Source organism: Indicator indicator, chromosome 3, assembly GCF_027791375.1.
Source record: "Indicator indicator isolate 239-I01 chromosome 3, UM_Iind_1.1, whole genome shotgun sequence".
NCBI lineage: Eukaryota > Metazoa > Chordata > Aves > Piciformes > Indicatoridae > Indicator > Indicator indicator.
Window position 1 is genome coordinate 17,235,075 of NC_072012.1, and position 20,237 is coordinate 17,255,311.

At 45.5% G+C, this 20,237-nt stretch overlaps 1 protein-coding gene across 1 annotated transcript; it reads left to right on the forward strand.

Moving 5' to 3' along the window:
- The first annotated feature begins 1,562 nt into the window (after positions 1 to 1,562).
- Positions 1,563 to 18,359, forward strand: MCM10 (minichromosome maintenance 10 replication initiation factor). The gene is made up of 19 exons (XM_054399664.1): positions 1,563 to 1,602; positions 2,415 to 2,735; positions 3,504 to 3,608; positions 4,051 to 4,185; positions 4,666 to 4,840; positions 5,600 to 5,765; positions 6,533 to 6,700; positions 8,094 to 8,210; positions 9,640 to 9,839; positions 10,571 to 10,671; positions 11,713 to 11,814; positions 11,923 to 12,040; positions 13,023 to 13,251; positions 13,663 to 13,822; positions 14,610 to 14,728; positions 16,667 to 16,780; positions 17,512 to 17,657; positions 17,852 to 17,894; positions 18,276 to 18,359. The coding sequence occupies exons 1-19, from the start codon at positions 1,596 to 1,598 to the stop codon at positions 18,357 to 18,359; spliced, it is 2,610 nt and encodes an 869-aa protein (XP_054255639.1). The 5' UTR covers positions 1,563 to 1,595.
- The last annotated feature ends 1,878 nt before the right edge of the window (positions 18,360 to 20,237 follow it).

The window sequence follows — 20,237 nt, forward strand, 5'->3', positions numbered from 1 at the left end:
CCTCTCAGGACATCAATACCCTAATTTGCTGGGTTAACACAATTTCTGAGGTAACTTAGGTAATTCGGACGGCTACGGTGCCTGCTGTAACTGCTCCTGGAAGCCACTCTGAGCATACATAGGCATGCGGGCTCACCCACAGCCATCCCAGAGCTGTGCAGACAGCCCTCGCATCAAAAAGGCAGGCCGCGGCACTGCGCAGAGCTCCGCTGAGGCGCTTAGCAACGGCATGACGGCGTCACCCTGACACCCGAGACTCCACTCAGCACAGCAGCGCTTCCTTACCCCTCGCTTGGTCCAAACACCAGCACACATCCCTCTTCTCCCCGCTCGCCCACAACCATAATGGTGCCGGGAGAAGCCCTCGGCAGCGCTGCTACCAGGACTAAGTATGGCGCCCCCGCCGCACCGCGGAACGGCGCGCTCGCGCATGCGCGGGGGAGGGCTGAGGCGGTTTGGAATTTTGGCGGGTGCCGGGCAGCGTGCGGCTGGCGGTGAGCGGGGCCCTGAGAGGGAAGGGTTGGGGTGATCGCGAGTGCGGCGGCTCCGAGCGTCCGGAAAGCAGAATAGAGGCTGGGGTGAGGGAGCGAAAACCCCTCAGGGAAACCCTGGGGGAGGTCGGTGTTTCCTTGGGTGGGGGAGGTGGCCGAGCGGGCAGAGGATGAGTGTGGGGAAGGAGGATCTTCTGGGGTGTCTTTGTGTGTGTGTATGTAGATCCTGGGGGTCCACTGGGGGCAGCGATGGGGTCCGTGGGAAGGAAGGAGGCGGCGGGCACGGTATAGCTGAGCCCGGGGCTGGCGGTTAGGAGAGAGGCAGGGGGAGGTTCTGGGGAAGCCCGCCGCGGCTTGAGCCCCAGGCTGGTTCCCATCATGACCAGTGGATCACTGGGCCAGTGTCACCAGCAAGACGGGGGCAGCGGGAGCCCGGGGCACTGCGGTGGTCGCAAGCTGCGCCTGCTCCTGTGTGTTCTTTACTGAAACGCAATATCATGGAGCAAGAGAGAGCTATTAAAAGTAGAGTTTATGGGCGAAACCAAAGTCTGCAGCAGGAAGCCCTGAAAGCACAGAGTGTGTGGATCTTCAGTAGATTTCTTGGTATCCAGCCTTCCCTTGGCCATTTCTGTCTGCTTATGCATAGAACTGTGCTGTGTGAGAGTGAAACCTCACTGCCTTCCATTTTCAAATGAAGACTGAATCCATTTCAGTAGATTTGCTTCAGTTAAATGCTAATTATTATTCTGTCACAGGACTTATGAGATGGAAATGGTTATTACTAGAAGAACACAGTGAGCATTTCTTAAAATCTGTGTTTGTTACTGGTTTTTTTCCTAAAGTAAGGCCTTTATGCTGCAGCAAGTTCCCGACAGGTCAGTCTTCAGATGTAGAAAATATACATGAGGGTTTTAAATTTACCGGAGTCTTCATCTGCAGCTGTAAACGAATCAGGCTGATAGTCTGCAAATCATCAAATCAGGAGCCTGAACACAGTATGTATTTCTAGTTGATGTATATCGACTTTAACAGTATCACTGTTGTTCTCCCCGTAACAGAGAAGATTTTTCCTTGAGGGGCTCTTGAAGAAATCCTGGTGAAATCATGGATGGTAAGGAGGAAAGCATTCTTTTATGTTGAGTAGGAAAGTCGTCTTCTGACCAATAGGTTAGTTAATAAGTTCAAGTGTTCAGAAAACTTGGTAAACCTTTTAGCAAAGGAAATTATGTTGCACTGACTTCACTTTGAGGCTTTGGAAACCTTTGAGGCTGTCCCTTGCCTTCATCGTTGACACTTTGCTGTGAGGCTGCTCTATCCCTTCTTTGGTTTTGTATTCTTCAGCAGCAAAGGCTAAATAAATTTCTTGGTTTGTCCTGATGTTCAGTTCTGCTCTGTTTGTCCCATTCCTATCTCTCTCTCTTCCTTTGATTTTTCCTCCCCATTATTTGTCCCTTTAATCCTTTTGTTTTCTGTTTTCTTAGTATAGCTGAGGATATATTTTCTTGCTTGCCTTGCATCTGCCTCTTCAGCTTCTGTTGGCAAAAGCCACCTGGGTGTCTCTGTAGAGCTCCTGGATACACCTTTACAGGTCCCAAGGCTTTTCTTTGTAACAGCAGCTGTTGTACAAGCAGTTGAATAGGAGGAGAAGCTAGCACTAAGTAGCTTGCAGATTTTCTGCTGACCATCCAGCCTGAATCATAAACTTAGAGCATCTACAACCATGTTTCTGTCCAGCCAGATGGCAAGGAGCTGCTTTATCTTCATTTAGACAAAATTAGAGTCATTTTTTTAAGAACGCTACTTACTGTTCTGAATTACTTTTGGTTGTCATTAGCTTGTGATTAGAGTACTATGGATATTTTATTTTGTGGCAGCTTTCCTTAAACTGGAACGAAGTAATGCTGAGTTGAATTTTTGCCTTAGCTGATGATGACTTGGATCTGTTGGCCTCCCTCCTGGAAGAAAGCGAGGCAACTGAGGAGGGGAATTCTCCTCAGGAGGAAGATGCCCCAGACAGTGAGGAGAGAGAACCAGATGAATATGATGAGCTCTTTGATGCAGATGATGATGCATCCTACACTGAAGAGGTCAATAATGAGGAAAACTTGATTGAGGAACAGAAGGAGAACCTGGCTACACTGTTTGGAGATGTGGATGATCTGCTGGAAGAAGAGGAAGCAGAAGAAACTGTCTCTACTTCAACTCCCAGTCAGGCAAAAGAGAAGACCAACCAAGAACTGCAAGGTTTCTGTAACAGAATCTTTTATCTGTTTTATCCTATACATCTTTTCTCTAGAGAGCTAGCATGCAGAAGGTAGGGTCTGCTGCTTCTCAGTTTAGGATGGTTCCCAGACAGAGAATACAGAAAGTCCAGTTTTCAGTGCTCAGAGGACAAACTCACCAATCCTGTTATCCCAAAAGACAAAAAAAAAAAAAAAAGGACTGAAGCAAGCTAGGGAAACTAAACTAGGTCTGCTGAGCAGGACAGAGGTTTCCTATGTTACCTGTACCTTGTCTGATGAAGAGCAGTGCTGCTTCAGTCTTCAGGGCTGTTAGCCTGGCATCTTTCAGCAGCACAACTCTCCCTTCCCCCTCAGGACTTATTAGCAGGAGGTTTTTCCATACCAGTTAGTGAGGAAGCAAACCTGGCCACTGAGCCATCCTGTGTCTAGGCCTCATATTTGATTACATTGGAAGCTAATGCTAATTATTGCAGTCATCAGCCATTTAGATTGTCTTATGTTCAGTGGGAAAGATATGAAGCATGGCAAGGGAAAATAGTGAGGTCAAATATTTTTATGAGAGGAATTAGCTCCAGGCTGCATGGAAAAGCATCCCTTCACTGTGAGCTATGCAGAATCAAGTAAATCTGTATTGTGGCTCTGGTCTTTGTTTTCTAAGTTTCTATAATGTAGTGAAACTGCCACACTTCCAGGGAACTCATAAATCCCCATTTGCAATAGCTTCCTGCTGTCTTCATTATAAGCCTTTTACTTTTTCTCTCTTTACCAGCTGAGCTGAGAAAATTGCAAGAACAGATGAAGACATTACAGGAGCAGTTGCAGAAGACTGCTATTGGGCAGCAATCCAGCTCAGGCCCTGAGAAGAAAACACCTGGTAATGAGGCAAATTAAATGGGTTTGTGATTTGCTGGCCTACCAGCATGCAATTTGTAGGCAAGACTCCAGATAATCCTGAAGTGGACACTGAGTAGCCAGGTAGAATGGAGATGTGGTATCTTTCTACACAGGTTGTTTCCTGCATCTACAGAGTACATCAATAAGCAACAGTTTTGGTATCTGCATCTTCCATTAATGCAGCTTTCATGAATGAAGCACTCCAGAGAAGGAAGTGTCCCTTCTTACTGGTAGATGTTGATACACCCAGAAAATACAGCTATGTTTGCTGCTGTAGCTTATAAGGTGTAGTAATAAAATTATACAGGAAATTTGGCTTGGGCTTGTTATTCAGAGAATTACTTAGTTTAGAGCACTTCTGAGTGTTTGAATCCAGATCCTGAGATCTCTTAAATACTATTTTTTTCTTTCCCTGTCCACAGGTACATCTCCCTGCCCACCCTTAAAGGAAAGAAAAGTTCAGAAGCTGCAAGAGTCACCATGCTTCTCAGCCCAGCTGGGCAGTCTTGTACCATCAGCCAAGCGAGGAATCCAGAAATCAAAAGCATCTTCAGCAGGTACCATTCTCAGCCTGCCCTTCACTGAGGCACACTGCTAAGAGTGTCTAGTTCACAGCAGTAGTGCAGACACATCCGGGATTGTTTTACTCTAGTCAGTGCACCAGTAGGAGCCTGGTCACAGTGGAAGAGAGCTTATTACAGACAATATTGTTGTAATTTTGTAACAGGTGCTATGGTTAACTTGGACAGCTCTCTAGCTTGTATATGTATGTCCTACAGTTTAGCTTGCCTGGAAAATAAGAGATGCTGTGGGAAGCTCCTCAGCAGGCAGAACTCATTGCTTGCATTACATGTAACTGATCTTGAGCTGTCAGTTCCCATCTGACTGGAAGGCCAGTCTGATATGGATAAGACAGTTTTATACCTTCTTAGGTTCATTATATAGAGTCCTTTCTCTGGTCAGGTGCAAGTTAGGGATGTTTTTATTTAGAAATTTTCTTCCATTATCAAGATTTTTTTTTTTTATTCCTGCTAAAGAGAACAAAACTCCCCCTCCTCAGCAAGTCCTCAGTCTGGCATTCCAACCTCTCAAGTCTGCAGGAGGGAACACTCCCAGTAAGGTGACCAGAGAGAAGACTCTTCACATGCCTCCATGCTCCAGTGCAACAATTCAGCCTGTGTCTGTGGAAACCTTCTCAGGACTGAGATTAAGGTCAGCAGCCCATCACTGATTTATCTCTGGGGGCATAACCCTCCATTAATGAGAGACAAAGCAACAATGTCCTGTGGTGCATGGAGGACTGGATTCCTGATTTGCTGTATATACATCATCAAACCAGTTGTCATTAGGGGATGTTACACAAAGCCAGAGCAAGTGGCTACTTGATCAATAAACAGGTGACATTGACTTAGGCCCATGGCTTAGTACCATATTTCTATTTTTTCCTTTCCTCTTTTCCAACAAAACAACCTATCATTTTATTAGCCTTGCTTTCCATGGTATGTCCTCACTGGTGGAGGAGGGAAGCAACGGGCACGTGCAAAGACAGCTGTGCTCCAGCTGAGTAGATTTTGCTCCAAGCTGAGAAGCTCCTGGAGCCACTCGCAATCCCCATACTCGCTGTGGCCACAAGAGGTCTCTGAATACTCATGGTGTGTTTCCTCACCAGAAACGGTGCTAGATTTCCAAACCACGCTCACACATGGTCGGATTCAGTCATTCCTGAAATGAACAGAGTTACTGCAGGCTTGGGCTGAAGTTGCAGTGCAGCTATTTGGACAAAACCCAGCGTGATCAGTAGCTTTCTGGTATTTGTACAGTGTCCTGAACCAAAGGGGTTTGTTTCAAGTAACTTCAGGGTGAGCTAAGGCACGGAGGCATTTTGCATCAAGACATAGTCTCCCCAGGAGAATGTTGGATGCTTTTGATTGTCTCTAAGTGTTCTCTTTTGCATACTTGCTCTTGACCTAGAAAGCCCCGGGTGTCTTCTGCTGAAATGGACAGAAAAATGGCTAACCGGAAGCTCATTCGACTGTCCCAGCTGAAGAGCAAACTTGCTGCAGAGAAACTGGAAGAAATAGACTGGGTAACGTTTGGAGTCATAGTGAAGAAGGTGACTCCTCAGAGCGCAAACAATGTAAGTAACTTCATTGTATCGCTTGCTCAGGGCAAGTGAAATGCTGCTCTTCTTCCCTGAGAAACTAATTAGATTTTCAGCTTAATCATCCAACTCCATGTAGTTAATGAAAAGCTGCTGTATTAAACATCTTGGCTCATCTCGTTTCATGCAGTGATGCTGCTTTTAGTCCTCAGGCTAAGTCCTAAGCTTATCTGGTGCAACTGTCCCAGACAGTAGCATTGGCTAATGCAACCACAGCATAAATTTGTCTTTAGCCTGTTTGTCCACTGCTAGATGTTAAATGCCAGTGTGAAAAAAAAAGGCTGTGACTCTCAGTTGTTCTGGATAGCCCTCTTGTTTTTAAATGCACTAGCACATTCTGCTTCCATTATTTTCCTAGAGGCCATTCTGACCTAGATGGTGTACATGTCCTATAGAAAATCATTGGTGAAGCAGAGCTCTGGATATGCCTTGGTTTTTTGTATTCAGTAATGTAAAAACCTCATTATTCAGCAAGCAAGACTGCTGGCCAGCTTTGCTATGAGAGAGATTGGTAGTAGCAGTATTATTGTGCTATTTTGGCCTGTAGGAATCCCAGAATAGTCTGTGTGGTGTGGCTGGAGATACTGTATCTAATCCCTGCTGTGGTTACAAACCCTGCTTTTCTGACTCAGGAGAATGCTGGGGGCAGGAAAATTGGAACAATTCTTGTGAATCAGCAGCAAGAGGGGATGTGGTCAGTGTCCTTGTACTGAGAACTGAAAAAAAGCCAATGTCTGTTCCAGGGCAGAACCTTCAGCATCTGGCGGCTGAATGACCTACGGGATCTCAACCAGTGTGTCTCACTCTTCTTGTTTGGTGAGGTCCACAAAGAGCACTGGAAGACAGACCAAGGCACAGTCATCGGGCTGCTCAATGCTAACCCTATGAAACCTAAAGAAGGCTCAGATGAGGTGAGAGGACTTTTCTCTTGCCCATCAGCAGCAGACAAAAACCCAGAGATGAACTTTCTCATATCTGTTTGAGAATTAGCTTCAGAACAGATGTTAAGTCTGGAATTACAGCAGTCTGACTAAGCAGTTTGAACTGCATTCAGATATTTGCGTGGCATGTATTTGCTCCTGGCCGTGTGGCACCACAACAGTTCTATTAAGTACTTAAAACTAGAGTTTGTTCAAGTGTTTCATCTGCTCTTGGTAATAGTTGGCTCCACCACAGATGCAGGGAGTGTATTTTCATTTCAGTTTATTTAGCTACTTCAGGGCAATGCCTATGTCAGCCTAGAGGTCTCTCAAAGCTGAAGAAGGTGGGGAAGCTCATTTCTGTCTTCTAATTTAAGCCTCAGATGTGATTGCAAAATGTCCCCTGATTCCAAAATCATGACTGAGAAGATGCGATATTTGATTTGTTAAAGAAATGATGCAATCTATATAGTAAGTTGATACATAGTAGTTCACTTGCTTTATCAATTACTTATAAATGCAGAACATGCTGAATACTTCTCTGTATGTATAAAAACATTTATGGTGGCATCATTTTGCTAATAGATTAATTTTTTAAAAATATCTTTTTAATTGCTCTGTAATGGAAACCATTTTTACTGACAAGGGAAATTTCAATCTAGTTGCTGGTGATGTAGTGTTTGGCATTTTAAGTTCTCCAAATGGAAAAATTAAGAACCTCATTAATTGCCTATTAAGCTATAGAATTGCTTAAATTACCATGAATAAGCAGTAGAAAGTCCTGCTGGTGAGTAGAAAGTCATTCCAGGTTTCATGTAAGGGCTGAATTTCACTGTTAAGAATGGTTCTTCTTGGCTATAATACACACACATAGAACAACATCAAAGCTGACTTCTCAGTGGTTCTTACCTACGGACACAACTCTCAGTATCTCTGGCTGAAGTAGACACTCTTCTTGCACAGGAGTCTGTTTTGATCGGACCTAGACACACAGAGAGACAGAGCTCCAGTCCATCTCCTCTTCCCATCCACTGCTCAACGTGGTTGCCATGATGGCATCAAAGCCAAGCAGTTGTGCAGGACCATATTTAGAGCACAACTAGATCTGCCTTTGCTGCTCCTTGGTTTCCTGAGGCTCTGAGCACAGAAGTCCAACGTCTTTTCATCTCTTCATGAGAAAGACATGATCTTTTTTTCTTCTTTTTTTCTTTTTAACTGAACCTTTTCTCAATCTGACCAGGACATGTGGCTTTCTTAACTAAGCCTGCATTTTAAAACAGCATTGTTAAAACTAGAGGTACCAAACTGGACCAGAGCTAAACCAGTGACATTGAGAGAGACACCCATCAAATCCTCCTCAAGGCATGTTCTGATTTCTTTCTAGGTGTGTTTGTCTGTTGACCATCCCCAGAAGATTCTCCTCATGGGAGAAGCTCTGGATATGGGCACCTGTAAAGCCAGGAAGAAGAACGGAGATCCTTGTGCACAGATTGTGAACCTGGTCTGTATCTCTGTAGTTAGGACATCCTTTAGCTGTTGGTAGAAATCTGGCTGTTGATCTTGTGATGCTCCAACTATTCAACTTCTTTCTGAATCTTGACTTGTAACTGACCAAAGAGGATGGAGATACTGAGAAATGAAACCCAGAGGAAACTACAGCTGATGTAGTAGCAGCCGTAGTTTCCTAAACACAAAGCTGGTACAGCAGTGACAAGAGATGGTCTTGACCCTTGCTATCTCCACACCTTACTTTGTGCTGCTGCAAGGTTCCATGCACTGTACTAGAGAAGTCATCCAAAATAAAACAATAGGAGGTTTTTCTTCCAGATGGTTGTGGTTTCCAGGGATGGTCTCAACCCAATGAGTTCCCTTGTTCAGCATTGCTGCAGGCTGCTGGAATTACTTATACCTGAATGTAGGGCACTGGAGATGAGGTGAAAAAGGTTTGGGGATTGTTTTTATGGGGACAGTACTGACTTGTACTACTTTAAATTACTTGTGACCTATGTCACTTCATGGCTGTGGTGATGTTATGATACCTGAAAGGAACCCTGTCTAAGTCAGAAGGGTTGTAGTTAGTAGTGGAGCTCTTAAAGGGGGAGAGAAAATGAAGGAACGAAGAACTGGGGAGGAACTCAGTACATGGAGTGGGAGGAAGACAAGTAACAAAGATACTTGTAACAAAACAAGGCTGTGATTGCAGACCCACTCCAGGAGGTGCTGTGGACAAGGCTCTCAGTGTCAGTGAGATGTGCCAGTGCCACCTGGAACAAACCATAGACAGAGGCTGTCTGGTAGAAGAACCTTGTGAAGGAACAGGCTGTCTAATTAGTGACAAAAATATTTGGTTGTGGGATAATTGTAGTTATACAAATCTGGGGCAGATGAGTATGAGTGAGAATGGAGGGGGTTTGGTTGGTTGGTTGTTTTTTTGGTTAAAAGTTAAAGAACACCTTTAATGACCATGTTCATGGCTCTGCTCTCTCTTGACTAGCAGGCTCACTACTATTGGTCCTAAACTCCCACAGAGTAGTACTGAAAACTGGTGGATTAATTTGAAATGAGTGCATGAAATACCTTGCTCTGGTGTTAGTTTTTCTTTGTGTTCATACCAGTAAGAAAGCTGCATACAGTTCAAAGGCAAAAGTACAGAATCTGGGCAAGAGGTCCAGGACTGTGAGTTGACTTGAGCCAAGAAATAGCCTCAAAACTCTTTGATGCACAGGTTTCTTACCAGTGATTACTGTGGGCAATTTTAGTTTTGTTTTCTGTTGCTGGTCTGTGGGCATGTGTTTGTGGAGCTGCTCCAGTGCTGGAGTACTACAACAGAGGTGTCACTTCAGTTTAGCCATAGAAGAATGCACGAGTGAGGGGAATGAAGTAAATTGTCATTGCCAATTCTGCAACAAGCCTCTTCCTTTGCTTTGCAGAAAGACTGTGAATACTGTCAGTATCACATACAGTCCCAGTACAAGAAGATCAGCTCAAAGCGGGCAGACCTGCAGTCCACCTTCTCTGGTGGCCGCGTTCCCAGAAAAGCTGGTCGGAAGAATCCCAGCTTGAAGGAGAGGCTGTGTCAGGATGGGTTTTACTATGGAGGTGTCTCTTCAGCAGCATATGCTGCCTCAGTGTAAGATAAACTACTTATTTCCCTTGCTTTTGAACAGAATTCCCCCCCCCCCCCAATATATATATATAAGTGAGCCTGAAGCTGTCTCTCAGGGGGTCTGGCTAGTCAGAGATCCCTTTGACGTAAGCACGTTCACCAAATAGTCAAAAACACCCCACATTTAGTGTAATCCTCCTGGCCTCTTGGAGTAGCAGAGCTGCTACTTGATAGGAAAATTTTAGCAGCACTAAGATGTGATATGGGGTGATTTTACCTCCAAATTAATATTGCGTTGTAAAGCCAAGCAGCTTTGTGTTTCAGGAGATATGAACTTTTTAGTGAGATCCTGAGCATTGGAGTCATCCAGATGAGCACTTTTGAGTGCCATTCCCTTGCCCTGTTTCATTAGGGCTCATTGCATTTAATCCCAGACTGGGTGTATTCTGTATTTCCTCCTCTCTTCCTCAGCTGAATTACTGCAGTACCACTCTGTTAAGGAAGAGACAGTAGTGCACCCCACATCTTGAGTGATCAAGATCAGTAGATAAAAATGGATCTCATAACTAGGATGGAGGGGCCAGGTCCTTCATCCAAATCCCCCTTGAGACAGCTGTGGAAATACCTGAGTCACAGCTGGATCCAGCCCTTTAGTGTGGCTGGAGTTCTGCTGAAGCATGGAGCTAATGTTTGAGCTCCTGTCCTTGCTCTAAGCATGGGAAAACTGATGTTCTATTTTTGTTTTCTCTTTCTAGTGCAGCAGCTGCAATGCCAAAAAGGAAGGTTCAAACCACTCTTTCCAACCTGGTTGTGAGAGGAGTTGATGCAATTGTCCAGGAAACCAAGCAGAAAATTGGTACTTAACTACCCATGTAGTCTCTTCACCTTCCCAGATATTTCCAGCTTAATGTGTAGATACGCCTCAGGACCTTGCTACTCACTGAATGAGACTGGCCATTGGTTTGCTATAGAGACAGCTGTTTGCAGGCTGCTCTCTCAGTTGATCAAAACTCATCTTCCCTCTTGAGACTGCAGCTGCAAGGCAAATATAACTAAGCAACTATGTGGCCCCATGCATCTTTTTTTCATCAGTGCCCCTGAATTAAGTCTCCTGTTCTGTCTTTGGACAGCGACAGAAGATCTTTGCCAGATTAATGGGAATTGGAAGTTTTAAGAACTTTGAACCAGGGAATTTATTTTGTTTGATTAAAATAAATGACTTCTGCCAATCTTGAAAACTTCCAAAGAATACTAAGTATAAATTGGAGTCAGATCTGCAAGGCAGGGGACCTCCTGAGTACCTAGCCTGTTTTTAGTGCTTTTATTTGTGATCTTCAAAGCCCATAGCTGTTGGGATGTCACCAATCTTCTCTGCCTCCATTTCGTTTCTGTGAAGCACTTAATGTTATGCCCTCTTTGTGCTCGTTGGAGAGCAGAGGACAGATTAGTTGAACTGTGTGCCCTAGATGCAACTTAGAGCTCTTATTAACATTCTTCAGTTCCCTCAGTTGCCTCCATTTCAGACAAGAGAGTGTGTGTCCTGTCTCTAGCTTTTAGGTGCTCTTAACCTTCCAGGGATAAGGTGTGCTGGCTTCAGGGCTTCCAAGCAATCTGAAAATAGGAATGATGGGAACACCACAGACAGCCAAGGCTGATGGGGAACTGACTGACTGATGAAACTGCTGACAGGGCAGAAATGTCTCTCTGATGTGCTCTGTGAGGACAAGACCTTGGGCAACGAAGTATAACATAGAAGTTGGTTTTGCTTTGAGGAGATGCTCACTCAGGTGACCCTCAGGGGGTTCTTCCAACTTAGACCACTCTCCTCCATCTCTGAGCTAGGTCTGCTTCTCTTTCTGGCTCCAGATCTTTTGTATCTATGCTTCTTATGCTCCAGGTGCAGCAAAAAGACCCATGCAGTGTTCTGAGGAATTCAAGGAACTGCTGGCACAGCCAACTTTTGGAGCACGAAACCTCTGCAAACACTGGACCAAAGCAGGTATTGTCATTCTGTGTGAAGTAAAACCCATTCCTGAAAACACTCAGCTTCCTTCTGAGCAAACACTAGTGGCTCTTCATTTTGGTTTGGTTTGGGGTTTTCTCCCAGATGCTGAAAAGAAGCAAGAGGCCAGTTTCCAATCTATCTCAGCTTCAGCACTGCTCAAGCAACAAAAACAGAAATTGCTGGAGGCCAGAAAAAAGCGATCTGAAGAGATTCAGAGGAGGTAATAGATACTGACATGGACGGGAAGGGTTCCGTTGTGGCCTTGAGCATAACTCCGGGAGGTGTTTTGCTGGTTTAACAGAAATTTCATTTAAATGTAAATACTGCAGCATTCAGTGGAGAACCAAGGGCTCCAGCACAGTGCCCAACAGCTGGAAGGCAAGGTGGGAAGAGGCTGATTAGAGTAGGAAGCTGGGATTAGGAGTCCTGGTTCTGTTCATTGCTGGCCTGCAAGGGTCTTCTGAGCCTTAAGATTTGCCTAGAGTTCTGCACATATCTTGTTAACAAACCTAAGAACAACCTCAGAAGAGCCACCCTGGGTGAGACTGAGACTGATGTAGTTGCAAAAGGCACAACAGGAGCCAAAACAGAACATGAAGAAGGATAATAAGACTAGAAACAATCATAATGATATTTCACCAAAATACTCTTCCAGCCTACAACATTATGTATTTCAGGGACTTTCCAAGCTAGAGATGATACCTGTCACAATATCTCTGAAGAATTCTTACTATTTTTTTCCCCATAAACCTGTCTAACCTCTTCACCAGGACCTATGTAAAGCTATACATTTATGTGACTCTTGAGAGAAGGAGTCCCCCTGCTTTTCTACCTGTTCTGCAAAGAAGCCCATTTCCGTGCTTTTGGCTTCCACATCCCAGCCTCATTTGACGTCTCCCTCTGGTGTTTTGGTTTTGGGGGTTTTTGGGGTTTTGTTTTTTGTTGTTTTTTTTTTTTTGAAAGCAATTAATCATTCAGTCCTTCTGGTGACTTCTTCAAGTCACTCTTGATTTCAGCAACCCAGTGAATTCCTTCCCTTGTCTTGTTTTCCTCTCCTGAATGTCTGAATTGATGCATGATTTGTTTTTAGTGGTCAAAGGCCACTTATTGGAAGATCAGTCTGCATGCCTTACCTGTTTTTTTTTTTTAAACCTTTCTTTGATTCTTGTCCCTGTTTCAATGAGTTGTTCTTGTCTTACAAGATTTCTCCAGAACACAAGTAAAACCAGCAGCCCTGCTTTGCCATCCTCCTCCAGACAGCCCTTGGTCAATTCCCCAACGCCTGGGGCAGAGTTTCCTAAAGCTGCAAAAATGTCAACTCCTCAAAGGCCCAGACTAGGCACAGGCTTCTCAGAAGGAGAAGATATCCTCTTCTTTGACAAGTCTCCACCTCCAACACCAAAGCTAGACAGCTTGGCAGAAGCCAAAAAGGTAACAGCTCTGAATCTTGTAGGTGTTACAAAAGGGAGGTTATGAGACGCATGGTTTGTGGTAGTAGAGGAGACTTTGATATGCTAGCTTAGTCCTGATGTTAGTCAAGTTTCTGATTGTGGGATCAGACTGGACTTCACAGCATACAAGGAACTTTCAGTTCCTGACAGTCGTTAGTACCAAGGTCTGTGTTACCATCTTGCCTGTAGTTACCCTCCAGAGCTACTCCAGGGCCTCTGTGTCTGTGGCATTAGGCTGCAGCCTTGCTGAGCCTCTCTTTGGCCTGCTCTGTGCTCAGATCCATGGATCCTGTGTCCTCCATTTGACAGACCTCCTCTGCTGCTTCTGCAAGCAGGAACACAGGAGCCAGACTGGTAACCAATGTATTGTCTTCTCTGTTCTGTTTTCTAGCTGGCTGCCATACACCGACTACGAGCAAAAGGCCAGATTCTTGCTAAAACTGACCCAAACAGTGTGAAGAGGAAAAGATCCAATGCTGATGAGGTCACAGAAATTTTGGAAAGAGTTGTGAAAAATGTTGCTCATCTGCAAGGTACCGAAGCAGAGAATGGTATGTGACGTTACATTCCAGAATGGCAAAAATAAGCTCATGTCCTGAGGGATGGAGCACTGCTTCATGGGTTTGGGTCTTTATGTGCCAAAGAGAGGCCAAGTTAGGTACGTTTAGAGCTTAAAGAGTTTTTTGCAAAGGCTAAACAATCTCTAAGCCTGTGGGGAGAGTGTGAGACCTAATCTCTGATGGCTCTTTCTCCTCATCTCTGTCCCCTTTCTTCTGGTGCTTGAGCATTTGTAATGCGTGGCTGATGAAACCAAGAAACAGTCCCATCTGGGAAGGTATCTGAATTAGAATCACAGAATTGTTAGGGTTGGAAGGGACCTCAAAGATCATCTAGTTCCAACCCCCCTTCCATGGGCAGGGACACCTCACTCTAGATAGGCTGCTCAGAGCTTTCTCTGTGGGAACTTGAGTTTTTTGCTGGTAATTTACTGTGGTCTTGGATGAATTACTTCATTCCCTTTAAAACTTCTCCATCAGTCAGGGAGGCAACACTACTTGCTTCCCTGGGAGTTATGTGAAAATTCCTAGTACAGTGCTTTGAAAGAAAATGCACTGTTGTTTAAAAAAAAAAAAAAAAAAAAAAAGCTTTTATTTTTTTTCTGAAGTCATATTTGAACTTGGTTTCATATCCTTCTGAACTATGAAAGGCTGCTCATTGACCTGAATGTCTGCCTGACTGACCTGAGGCTTCCAAAATCTCCTGCAGTGATCATGCTTGGAGATCACAACCTTGTTTTGAACTTGGTCTCTGTAGGACTGAGCCTTTTTATCTCCCTAGGTCTGGATGAACTGGAGCCTGCCCAAAAGAAACGGCGTGAGCATCTGGCCTATCTGGAGTCAGAAGAGTTCCGGGAAATCCTGAATGCCACGTCCAAGCACACAGATGTCCTGAAAGAGGTATGGCCTCAATCCAGCCATGGCTGAGGGCTCAGAACTAGGAGCTGTCTGGATTCCTCATGATGATTTCAGCAAGAAACAGGCAGGCACCAAAACATGTCATAGGCACCAAATTGTCTTGATAAGTAAGGTCATATCTCTCTGAGCACAGAGGGCAGAGTGCTTGCAAGTCAGTGCTATTGCACAGCCACAAGGTCAAGGTGCCATCAGGTTAATTTTTTTTCCTCTGTTTTGAAGTATCAGTGAAGCTTCTTTGTTACTGAACTATCAAAGAAATCTTTCTGCCTTAGAAGCAAATTAGCCATGTTGCTATTTTATCCCTCAGATTTTGACATCTTGCCCACATAAAGACAGCTACCACCTTTATCTGGGAGTCATGTAAGTTGTGGAGCCTGTAAAGTGCCAGCAGTTGCCCTGGAGAGCTAGGAGGCTGAGTTTCTCCCATGGGGACCTTTTGCAGAATCACAGAATGTCAGAGGCTGGAAGGGACCTTGAGAGATCATCTAGTCCAACCCCCCTGCCAAAGCAGAATCACCTATACCAGGTCACCTTTGCTGAGCATGTTCCCAAAGGTACAGCACCTCCAGTGGCACGGGGCTTTCTTGTCTGGGACACCTCTTGGTATGAAGTCCTAGTTGTCTTAAAGTCTTCTGAGGCATAGTATTTTGGCTAAGAACCAATTCCACTCAGGAGCTACCTGGCCTCTCCCTGGACTGTCCTTGCTGGCCTGAGCCTATTTCATCACTATAGAATCATAGAATCAGTCAGGGTTGGAAGGGACCACAAGGATCATCCAGTTCCAACCCCCCTGCCATGGGCAGGGACACCTCACACTAGATCAGGCTGGCCAGAGCCTCATCCAGCCTGGCCTTAAACACCTCCAGGGATGGGGCCTCAACCACCTCCCTGGACAACCCATTCCAGGCTCTCACCACTCTCATGGGGAAGAACTTCTTCCTCACATCCAGCCTGAATCTCCCCACTTCCAGGTTTATTCCATTCCCCCTAGTCCTATCACTACCTGATATCCTAAAAAGTCCTTCCCCAGCTTTCTTGTAGCCCCCTTCAGATACTGGAAGGCCACAAGAAGGTCACCTTGGAGCCTTCTCTTCTCCAGACTGAACAGCCCCAACTCTCTCAGTCTGTCCTCATAGGAGAGGTGCTCCAGCCCTCTGATCATCCTGGTGGCCCTTCTCTGGACACGTTCCAGCATGTCCATATGTTTCCTGTAATAGGGGCTCCAGAACTGGATGCAGTACTCCAGGTGGGGTCTCACCAGAGCTGAGTAGAGGGGGAGAATCACCTCCCTTGACCTGCTGGCCACACTTCTCCTGATGCAGCCCAGGATCTGCTTGGCTTTCTGGGCTGCAAGTGCACACTGACAGCTCATGTTGAGCTTCTCATCCACCAGCACCCCCAAGTCCTTCTCCTCAGGGCTGCTTTCCAGCCAGTCACTGCCCAGCCTGGATTTGTGCTTGGGATTGCCACGACCCAGATGCAGGACCCTGCACTTGGTCTTGTTGAACCTCATGAGGTTGGCTTGTGCCCACCTCTTCAGCCTGTCAAGGTCCCTCTGGATGGATCCCTTCCCTCCAGCCTGTCTGCTGCACCACACAGCTTGGTGTCATCAGCAAACCTGCTGAGGGTGCACTCAATGCCACAGTCCATGTCACCAACAAAGATGTTGAACAAGACTGGAATACCTGCTGTTGTTAAGCCCCCCACCTCGTACATCTCAGGGGTGGCCCATCCGTGTTGGTGAAGCACAGCGTGTGTGCTATATGAACTTATTGGAACAAGAGATTATTTGGTGTTTCTCTGGCCTCCCAGACTGCAGTTTACTTCAAGCAGGCCCAGTAGTAATTTGCCCTAAGGACATTTATGGAATGGATTTTCCTGTCTTTGTCTCCCACCAACCCTTTTTGTATGCTCCCACAGGCTGAGGCTCAACTGCAGGAACAATACTTTCAGCCTCTGGTGAAAAAGGAAGAACTGGAAGAGAAGATGAGGAGCATTAAAGAAGTGAAATGTCGAGTTGTGACGTGTAAAATGGTGAGGGAAGCAGAGCCAGGGTGGCAGCAGGGCAGTGGAATATGGATAGTACAAAAATGATGCTGGACCATCCTGCAGATTCCCATCTGCTACTCTCTTGGCTGTAGTCCAGTGCAGGGATCAAATGGAGGCAGATTTGTTCCTTATGTCTGCTGCTGAGAGCAGCCTGTGCACTGGGCGGCTGAGGCCTGAAGGCACCAGGAAGGCAGGTTTAGTGAGTGCTGTGCTGAACATCTCAGCTTGATGTTTATACCAGTGAGTTTCTTGGGTGCTGGTGTCCTGAAAACACTTACCAGTTTCTTCCCTGAAGTAACTGGTGTCAGGACGCTCAAAATAAGCAAAGTGCCTTGAAAAATAATACTGGGTGGGATTCCTCTATCCTTATTTCCAGGGAGTTTGCAATGGACCAGGAAGAGCAATGGAGCCAGATTCTGGGAGAAGGGGTTACCTCCCATTCCTGGAGTTTCAGCCCTTGCTGGTCCTTTCCTCACTGCCTTTCCTACCTGTTTTGGGGCCGCACATAGGGCCCTGTTCGTTGCTGAGAGGGGTGGTGGCAGAGAAGGAAGGATGACATTTGGAGTAGTAGTGACAAAGCCTGGGATGATGATCTCTCCAACTGGTGGGTTCCTCAGGGCGGGAAAAGGCAGAGGTGCTTTCTTCTGAATGTTCAGCTGTCACCAACCTACTGAACAGGTTTCACATGCTCTATGTATCTCCTTCCTCCCTGACAGTGTAATTACACCTATTTCAAGCCTCTGGAGACCTGTGTGCAGGATAACCATGACTACCACTGGCATGAAGCCATCAAGCGATTTTTTAAATGTCCTTGTGGAAACCGAGCCATTTCCCTTGACAGGCTCCCAAAAAATCCCTGCAGGTAAGAGATGAGCCTCAAGAAGGAGTGACAGGGGCTTCTGTACTGTCCATTCACAGCTAACATGTGTTGCCCTAAAAGAGGAGTGTTAGCCCTTAAGCTAAGCAGGGTGGGAAAGGTCTGGGCCTTGTTTTGGACCCCCTCATCTTGTGCAGCAAACACCACAGTGGTCCTCAGCTGCCACATTTATCTTTCAGCACCTGTGGCCTCTTCAAGTGGGAGCGAGATGGGATGCTAAAGGTGAGTGTGAGCCAGCAGTTCCTGAGCAGCTCAGCATTCTGGCTTCTTCTGTGGGTACTTTTGTTCCCACACTTTGCTTCAGTGCCCTTGTGAATTCCCAACAAAACTAAGCAGCTCTGCATGTTGTCAGGTACATACAGGTGTATGCAAGCTGTGTTTTAAGGAACTTTCTCTTGCTTTCTGTTCTTGAAGCTTTGCTTTGTTTAAATAGGGGGAGTTGGCTTTTGACCAATGTTGCATGAATTCAAGGTTCCTAGAGTGCCTGTCCATATTTAATCAGATAATTTAGCCCTACCACAACTTCTGTCAAAGAATGTTTGGGAAGATACCTTACCACATGTTTTAACTCTTTTCTTTTTTATCCATGATTCTTGTTTCTAGGAGAAAAAAGGTCCAAAGATTGGTGGAGAAACACTTTTACCAAGAGGAGAGGAACAACCAAAATTTCTCAATAGCCTTAAGTGACCTGGAGCTGATAATTTTTTTTTTTTAATTTTTACCTTTTTTCCCCCCCCACAACATAAGGATGGATTTCTGTGTCTGAAACACACTTCTGTACTGGAATGCAAGAGGATTGTAGTTTTAGCAATGAATACACAGGAGCATCAATTCCTGATGAGGACAGCCACCCAGGCCATGGCATGGATCTTCAGGTTTTATCTTTTTAAAAATGGCTGAATAGGGCTCTGTGAAATACACATTGGTGCCTGTTCTTTCTTACTAACCATTTGTTTACAAGGTTTTAACCTAGCAAAGAGATAACAGAGCAGAATGTGTCCCAAGAAATCCCTAGGGCTCCCACCATTTACGTTAAATGGCTGGTGTATGGTGACCCACCAAAATTAAGTGATAAATCACGGATTGTGAGGACTATAGACTCCGTAAGCTCTTGTGAAGTTACTACTACAGTGTGTAAATGCCAGCCTGTTGTGATTTCTCAGCTGTTGGCTGAAAAGGGGTGTAAGAAGGTTGTAGCCACAGAGCAGTCTCTTGGCTCCAAAATGACTCTCTTTGCATCCTTAAGAGCAGATGTCAAACAGTTCCTGGGTTGTCTCCTTGGCTTAGGTGTTGAAAAACTCTTCAGTGGCTTTGGTGTTGCAAACCAGTCGTGTTGGCACTGCCAAGTAGCAGGAGCTTTTCTGAAAACCCTTTGGCTGTCACCCAGCCCATCCTGGGTTCCCAGCACCACCCACAGTACAGCACAGCTCCCACTTTGAAAAGCATTTTAATGAATGCAGCACCATTTAGTGAGTGGTTTTGAAGAGCTGAGAATGTGTTTAATGCCTTTTACCCTTTTTCTGACATTTTAAATTTTCCTGAAGTTTTTCCCAGTCATCCCTATGTCAACCTTGGCTGCTGGCACAGCTGCCTCGGGGACAGCAGTGGGCTCAAGACAACACCTCCAAAGGGCACCTCCTGACAAGGACTGTCTTCATTCAGGTGTTTTCTCAGAAAGTACATCAGTGTAAGGATGTCTGTGGCACTTGGCCAGCTGTTCCTAGACCTGATCCTTCTGCTCATGCCCTGTGGGATCACAAGGTAGTTTTATGTGCTTAAAACCATGACTACCTCAGTGATTTGGTGTAACTCCCACCAACCAACACTCTCACAACCCTCATGGCCTTATTGGTACCTTTTTTGTTTGCTTGCACAAGGGCTGGAAGAGAAATGTTACTTCATTTGAAGCAATGGGACAGATTTATCTCGGTCTCTGCAGCCCTCATCTACAGGTGCTTTGGCTGGGCAGCTTTGCTCAACAGGTTATGTTCATTTCAGTCTTGTGATGGATTGGCAGTCACTGGTAGGTGACTCCATCTGTAACTGTGGCATTGCTTGGCAATGTCTCCTCTTGATCCTTCTTATCAGAATAAATACTCCCTGAGTTTGTATGGTGTCATGTTTCTGAGGAAGAGGATGAGTTGCTTGCTCTTCATTTCTATTGAGGTCAAACCAGAACTCTAACCGAGACAGTCTGCCTCCAGGTTGGAATGGCCCAGATGCTTCACCCCAGCACCAAGAGTTTAAAATCAACACAACAACTATGCTCAAACCTCACCTCTTTTAGAAGACAAACAAGAAAACCCAGAGATACTGCAGGAAGAGGCACAAACCCCTGCTCTACATTATGCTGTCATGCATGAAATGACTGTAACAGCTTCAACTTGCAGCTACTTACCTAGCCAGTCCTGTGGGATAAGGTCATCACTGTACCTGATCTCCTATCTCACCTGAGTGACCTGCCAAGCTGTTGGACAACAGAGCAGAAGGAGCCATAAGAGTCTATCGAGCACAGCCTTTGGAGCTGTTTTGGCACCTTTTTCGGGTGGAAGGTGGGAGTAGAAA